The 8,290-nt window shown below is 36.5% G+C and overlaps 1 protein-coding gene across 1 annotated transcript; it reads right to left on the bottom strand.

Annotated features, from left to right (window-relative positions):
* Positions 1–2,596: 2,596 nt before the first annotated feature.
* LOC149133497 (uncharacterized) lies at positions 2,597–3,511 on the bottom strand. Its single transcript, XM_089359100.1, has one exon. It carries the CDS (start codon positions 3,509–3,511, stop codon positions 2,597–2,599), a length of 915 nt encoding a protein of 304 aa, XP_089215226.1.
* Between the last annotated feature and the right edge of the window lie 4,779 nt (positions 3,512–8,290).

An 8,290-nucleotide genomic window follows, 5' to 3' on the forward strand; every position in this document is an offset into this window, starting at 1 on the left:
ATTTTCTACACCTTCGAATAATTTGCATTTATCCCTTTTTACATACATTCTATTCGTTGTTTTTGTTTTGTGTTTCAGTCAATTTTATTCAGTTGAACTGTTTTCTGGCATTCCCATCAGATTGAATGATGGAGTAGAAAATATGCATTTATAAATATTTCATCATTATCTTTCATATTAAATTCACACAAAAATATAATAAAATATAGTAAAATAACAGAAAAGAGCCAAAGATCTTTATTTATCCTCCCCTCCTCTACATAGATGCAACTGAATTAACTAAATTTTTATTCTCATTCCCTTTGAATATTCTATATTTTCTACTGCACCAGAATCAAACGAACTAAATATTGAGAAAACAAAAATCACAGCAGAAGCATAACAGTAATGACTATGGTTTAAACTCGTCGAGATTTGAAATCAAGACGTAATGAGTTCTTTAATTATTTTTTTGGGGTCCTAACACTCATACCGACGGTTTCCTCATTTCCATGACCAATTACTGTCCAAGATCACAACTTGTCTCTGAACGGGACGCAGGTCCGATGCGGAGTTCTAAGTCATTAGTTTTGAAGGGGGAGGTGGGGGAAAGACAACCACATTGACCACAGAACAGAACGTGTACTTCATTCTATCGACTATAGATGGGTTGAAAGGCAAAGCTGAACTCGGGGGGATTTGAACTGAGAATGAAAAGAGTCGAAACAAATGCCAGTAAGCGCCTTATCGGACGTTGCCAATGATCCTGCCAGCTCGCACCCTCCCGTACTAAATACTATTACTTTAAAAAAAATGCGTTTTCAATTTCGACGGGTTTTACTCACTATCTTTCATGCAATAGCTGTCTAGGTTAGTAAAGTAGCGGATGATTTCTCTTGCAGTAATTCTTTCGGCTTTTCCTTACTTAGTGTGGTCCTCTCTGACAACCCGATTCAAAGCCACCACATACATGTATGTGGGGGAAGGGAGTTGCAAAGACTCATAGAACATGTATAAATCTACATTTCACGACTATGAAACATTATCAGTAATGCCTTGAGCAATTTCTTAGAATTTCTTACAACGCCAATCCCAAATGTTCTGTGGAATTTTCCTGAGATTTCTTTTTATATTTCAGGTTCAATCCACGCTGACATCTAATTGATAAAATTGAAATAATTTTCAATCCGATAATGCGGTTTGATATAATCGATTCTACCTCACACACCTTAAAAAATGTATTCTTGTGCCTCGGTAAAAAGTTAGAGTTGCCCCGTGTCCTAAAACTCAAGGGGTCAGTTTTCCCGTTTTCATGCATGACAGAGATCCCAACATTGTCCATGAACGTGATGCCAGTCCGTCGCAGAGAAGCGTGAAATGAAATATTTTGCTCAAGAACATTATGTCCCACCTGGTCCGGCAATTGAAACCAAGAACGTGTGATCGTGAGTGCAACAGCCTAACCACAACGCCATGCACCTTCACTGAGCCTCGGAAAGAAGTCAATATTCGTGAAATATGAATTCAACCGGTGCAAATATGGTCTTGATGTCACATAAGTGGCTGAAACAGGTTATGTGGAATTTCGCTAGATCCTAATCCAAAAGCCCCTTTAATCTGCTTTCATTTTCATGTTATCTTTAATCTTTTACTGTTTCCTGTAATCGGTCATTAGACTGTGACCACGCTGGAACACCGCTTTGGAAAATTTTTAGTTGAACGAATCTCCTGCAGTAAGTTTCTGCATCAAAACCACCATCTCTTGAGAGTGTACTTCCTGGGTAAACAAAAGTGTCAACGACTTCTAACCGTGTTCCATTCACAAAAATCTTTGGTTCAGAATATATTTGTCCTGGCACGGGAGTAAACATTACTTCGATTTTCCCTAAACTAATTGTGAGTCAGAAATGTACACATGCAGTGGAAAATCTGTTCATTAAATGTTGCATATCCCCCTCTAAATGTGCCAACAAATCAGCATCATCAGCATAAAGTAATTCTCTTTCAAGTATTTTGAAAGTCTTTGCTTTGCATTTAAACCGGGTCAAATTAAAAATACGATCAGATGTCCGAAATCTGATTCGGGTTTCTATGTTGCAATCCTTGAAAGCATACCGAATAATGCAGCAAAATAAATAGAGAAAAGCGTTAGGGCAGGAATATTTCCTTGTTTGACACCGTTGTCCAACGAAAATTCAAAAGACAGCTCACCATTAAAGACTACCTGAGCTTTCATATTTCTGTGTAGTTCCTTAAAGATGCTCACAAAATGTGTTGGACAACCAAGTTTACACCACGTTTATCATGTCAAATGCCTTACTTAAATCTATGAAGACCTGATATAGTGGCATTTGTTCCTCTAAGCATTTCTCCTGAACCTGCCTCACAGAAAATATCATATCCATTGTTGTTCGTTCAAGTCTGAAACCACACTGTTCTTCGGGAATCACATGTGGACACACATTCTCAACGGGACGATTTAACATGATCCTTGAAAGTATCTTCCAGGTATGTGCCAGAAGAGTTATCCCTCTAGAATTACCACACAGCTTTTGGGCCCTTACCCTTGTATACAGAGATTAGAATGCCATGTATCCATTCTTGTAGCACAGAAGATTCATATAAACTCTCGAGTTATCAGGCTATGAATTGCAGATGAAATATGGTCTCCACCTGCTTTCAGAATTTCAACTGGAATACCATCCAATCCAGGAGCTTTACCTGATCTCAGTTTACATAATGCCAGATTTACTTCTTCAATGGAAGGTGTATCATTCATGTGTTGCAGTATCTCTCTTTGCTGAATATTGTTTATGATATCCATGTTCATTACAGAGGGACTGTGGCAAAGATCTGCAGAGTGTTCTCTCCATCTATTTATTATTCCAGGAGGGTCCTTTATAACCTCATTTTCATCTTTTGACTCCAAGGGAACATATGATAATGAAGATTGCGGTCCAAAAGCTCGCCGAAATAAACTATAGAATCGTTTAATGTCTTTCCACTCATAGGCTGCCTCTACCTCATCAGACGAATTTCTCCACCAAATATCTCTAAGCCTCCTGAGTTCTTTTTGCAAGTCTGCTTTCTGAGACTTGTACAACTTTTCTAGTTGCACTTTGTTCTTAACGTTTGGGTCAAGAAGCTTTTCATGAGTGGACGTCTTTGTTGCTAAAAGCTTATTTATCACTGTATCATTGGAATCAAACCAGTCTCGGTGCTCTCTCATCTTAAAACCTAACACTTTTGATCCCATTTTATATATTCCATCCCGGAAAGATTGCCATGAACCTTCAAAATGAATATTGCTGCATCTCTTCTGAAACAACTGCAAAACTTGTGGTTGTTTCAGTTGCTCTGCATCAATTTCCTTTGGTACTCGTACACCTGCACTAGGAATCTTCTTACGGACCCTGAACTTGAACTTGGGCCTAACCATTTTGTGATCAGTATCACAATCAGCACCTCGCAATATTCTGAGATTGCATAAATCTTGTATGTCACCTTTCCGAGTTGATACAAAATCAATCATGTGACATTGCTTTGATCTTGGTAACTTTATGTTTCATCTTATGATGAAATAAAGTATTACCAACAATCAACCCTAAGTTAGAGCACATTTGTAGCAGATGCAATCCATTTTTGATCACCTTTCCTATTCCATAACGCCCAAGTCCATTGCATGCACCATAGTCTCTACCAAGTCGTGCATTAAAGTCATCCTAGCTCAACCAACTTCTCATTCAAAGGGAGTGATAGAATACTTCTTCTAAGCTCCTCATAAAATGCATGGATTTTAGTTGAAAATGTAGGAGCATAAATAGAGAAAACAGTTACAAAACGTTCACAAGAAAGAGGGAACAAGAGTTTCATTATGCATGTCTTTATGTTTTGTGGTTCTTCTAGGTCTTTTAGCAAATCACTTCTAATTGCAAACCCAACACCACCTTCCATTTTCTCTCCCTTCGGTTTCCAAGCCCAGAATAATGTGAAACCTGCTGCTCTTTCGACAGGATGTATATAAATTTAAATAATAAGGGTGAAAAATTGAATATTAATTTGATTAATATCAATTTAAAATCAGTGGCCTAGCATATTGAAAAGTCTGAAGATTCAAAAAAATTATATTACATACATATAACACGTCTTTCTTATATGTATTTAATATATATATATGTATATATATATACGACGGTCATTCATTTTCTGTCTACTAAATTTACTCAAAGGCTTTTCGTCGACCCGAGGGCTTAGTGGAAAATATTTACCGAAGGTGCCACGCAGTGGAACTGAACCCAGAACCACGCGGTTGTGAAGCAAGCGTCTTACCACACAGCCACGCTTGCATCTGGTTGAGGATATTTCTGAATCTCAACCTTTTGACGGGAAGTCAATTGTCTTCTCGTGAATTCTCTTTCTTCCATTCTGTTCTGTAATTTAGCCATTGTTAAAAAGAAACAACGACAGACATCGACAAAAAAGAACGTTCTACTCTAGGGAAAAAGGAAAACAACTAACAAAAATAACATGAAGATAGATAAGTTTGATATCAAGAAGACGTTCATTTAAGCTTAACGTCGCTTTGGGAAAACAAATATAAGCTATAAAATGAAAGAAACGCGTAAGAAGAAAAGATAGAAGCAAAGAAAGAAAGTAAGCAGGAAAGAAAGAAGGAAAGACGTTAACAGAGCAATGACAAAGAAAGTGGGATAAAAAGATATCCGTCGTTCTTATTATAAGCTAATTTTAATTGATGATCTGTTGTTTACAAACTCTCTGGAAATGTGTGGTCGTTTGCTGTATACATGTCTGTTAAGTTTCCTATTATGTTGTATGTATAGTTTTATCTTTGCTGTATATATTATATACTTGGCCATTGATCAATCACATGAATGGATAAATAAATATAAGAATAATTATGTAAATAAAGGGAAAAAAATGAAATAAATATCTATAGAGCTATTTAGAAATCTGGAATTTTCAAAAAAAAATGGCGCCCGAACATGTGTAAATGTGAGGTTTCATTTCCGGTATTTCTGGTAGGTTATTTCATTCGCCATCTTTAACATCGGAAACAGCTATGTGGATTAATGACAGAAATCCGGCGTATGTAGATTTATGTATAGAGGGAAATATATCCGGTTTATAGAGAGAAATAAATGTTGATACCTGTGTTTGATACCCTTAAAGCGACTTGGTGAATAGAATTATTTCATGAATATGTTTTCAGCCCCGGTTTACTGCTACTACTACCACTACAAGTAATAATAATGATAAGAAGAAGAAGAAGAAGAAGAAGAAGAAGAAGAAGAAGAAGAAGAAGAACAACAACAACAACAACAACAAGAAAAAGAACAAGAAGAACAACAACAACAACGAGGAGAAGAAGAACAAGAACAAGAAGAAGAACAACAACAACGAGGAGAAGAAGAACAAGACCAACAACAACAACAACAACAACAACAACAGCAACAACAACAACAGCAACAACTAGAAGAAATAGAAGAAGAAGAAGAAGAAGAAGAAGAAGAAGAAGAAGAAGAAGAACGACGACGACGACGACGACGACGAGAAGAAGAAGAACAAGAACAACAACAACGATCAGGAGGAAGAGAAGAAGAAGAAGAAGAAGAAGAAGAAGAAGAAGAAGAAGAAGAAGAATCGTGATGAAGAAGAAGAATCGTGATGGAAATGAATTCATATATTTGCCACAGGGGCATCGTTTGAAAGCAACATTACAAGGACAGTTTGCAATTTATGGTGGGGTTTACATGAAGATGAGGTGAAAGAATAGAATGAGATAGCTTATGAAGTAAGCACGTGAATGATGCTATCGTCCTGACACAAGATAACTTTCAACTGGGGCCAATCAAGGAACCCCACAGATCTAGAAACACTCTGACCGCCAAAAGACACGTCTCCTCGCCCAAATGTTGCTCTCGAATCTACAGGCGCAAGCTTAGAATCGGTTTATTCACACAACATATTTTTGTCTCGGCCACCCAGCGAAATTACACTTTTTCCTCCAACCTCATTTTACTTCCCAAGTTGAAATTTAATCCCTTAGAATTCAAATTTAATCCCTTAATCCCTTAGCACTCTGTCTAATGGAATGTTTATTGATTCACATTGATTTGAATTAATCATAGAATTATCTCACAGCTTTGATATTTCTATATTATGGCTGTTTATGTTCAGAATGACATTTTAGGGTAGGTATGAGAGGATGGATCCCAGCAGTTTGAATATAAAATAGGTAGAATACTTGGCCCGATATAACCGGTTTAAATGCTAAGGGGGTTAAGAAGTCAATAAGGGCTTCACCAAAGGCTTCTATGGTGGTGTATTAACATCAGGAAATACACGCTCACTGTCTGTATTTGATTGTCCAAGTCAAATTAATTTACGAATCACCTTCTTAATATTTAATGCTAAGATGCTCAGTCTTGCTTACAATTACAACTCATGTATTGGGATTTTAACTCCAGTGGATATGATGCCAAGCTGTAAATTTTATTAAACCATTGTATGTGGCATATTACATACACTATTTATATACTGACTATATATTCTTATATTTGACTGACTAGATCACCACGTGTTTCTGATAATTTAGTTGATACTGCGTTTGGGTAATATCAGCTTTTACGAAAATCATTTATCCATACACACACTAATTTTGTGAGTATATTTCCTAAAGTAATCTATTTGTAGTTTATAGATTTCATACTTAATATATTTCCCTGACGGAAGTTTAATGATACATTGTCTATATAACTGCTATTACCAAGACATATATATATAAAACATAGAAACATTATTATTTATAATTCTCTTAAAAAGAGATATTCAGTAACCGTTCTTTAAAGTAAAGGCTATTAGCCAACATAATGTGGCTGTCCTGGAAGGGACTTTTGTTAGTGTTGTTAAGCCCCAGGAAACAACGGTGTTGCATGGGGTTAAACAACAGTACCAATCATCCCTTCCAGGACAGGCACATTATGTTGGCTCGGTTACTGAATATCTCTTTTTAAGACAATTATAAATAATAATGTTTCTATTTTATTAGATTAATGACTGTGTCACTTTGAAAACCATATATTTTCGAACGGTGAATTCAGCAACGTCACCTAGCCAAGCAGCTACCTTCTGTCGACAAAGGACAATAACCCAGAAACCGGTCCACAGATGTTGCTTTGTGCTGGATGGGAGAACTGGACTCCCTGTTCGAAAATATAAGGACACAGATATTGTGTTATGCAGCCAACAGGAAACAGTGTTTACTGGGGCTCAAACAAAAATAACAATCGTCCTCCAGGGCAGCCACATTACGTTGGCAAATAGCCTTTACATTATATATATATATATATATTTGGTTTGAGAATTTTATTTATATTTGTATCAGAATATGCAACGTGTTTCAATCGCTTGAAAAGAAAATTTAGTCTTGTTGAAATAAAAAAGAAAATTCATTGAAAAAAATGAAAATAAATTAATTGTTCATGATATCAGCTCCAAAGGTTCCATATATGTATGTATTTATATATAAACACACACACACATTCACATACACACACACACATAGAAATATACATATAGGCGAGCAAGGCGGCCAGCTGGCAGAAACGTTAGCACGTCAGGCGAAATACTTAGCGGTATTTCGTCTGCCGTTACGTTCTGAGTTCAAACTCCGCTGGAGTCGACTTCGCCTTTCATCCCTTCGGGGTCTATTAAATAAGTACCAGTTACGCACTGGTGTCGATTTAATCGGCTTAATCCCTTTGTCTGTCCTTGTTTGTCCCCTCTGTGTTTAGCCCCTTATGGGCAATAAAGAAATAAGCAATATATATATATATATATATATATATATATATATACCGTCTGGAAAAAATTCCTGTCATAGTTTACTGATAATAGTTGGAGCTTCCGTTCCATAAAACAATTGAGTATAACACAAGAAAATAATGATTGATGCCACTCTGTGAGTGATACCCTGCTAAACATAACTACTACATTACTCATAATTCACACACTATCATATTATAAAATATAACCCTATGTAGAATTAATGAACTCATAAGAGCTCATACAGGTATAGAATAGACAAAGTTAAGCACGTAGAAGCATTTTCTCATACCTCGACAAGTCTACGCCTACATGCAGAGGGGCGGTAAACCTCGGGGGACGGTGGTCCTACATTTTCGCATTTATCTCTCTTCTAATTATTAATCTAATCCATCTGTAATATTCCTTCCATGCTTTTACTCTGATCTTGTTCTTCATTACTTCCCTCGACTGAAGATTATATTGG

The sequence above is a fragment of the Octopus bimaculoides genome, chromosome 10 (assembly GCF_046866305.1).
Source record: "Octopus bimaculoides isolate indiv1 chromosome 10, ASM4686630v1, whole genome shotgun sequence".
NCBI lineage: Eukaryota > Metazoa > Mollusca > Cephalopoda > Octopoda > Octopodidae > Octopus > Octopus bimaculoides.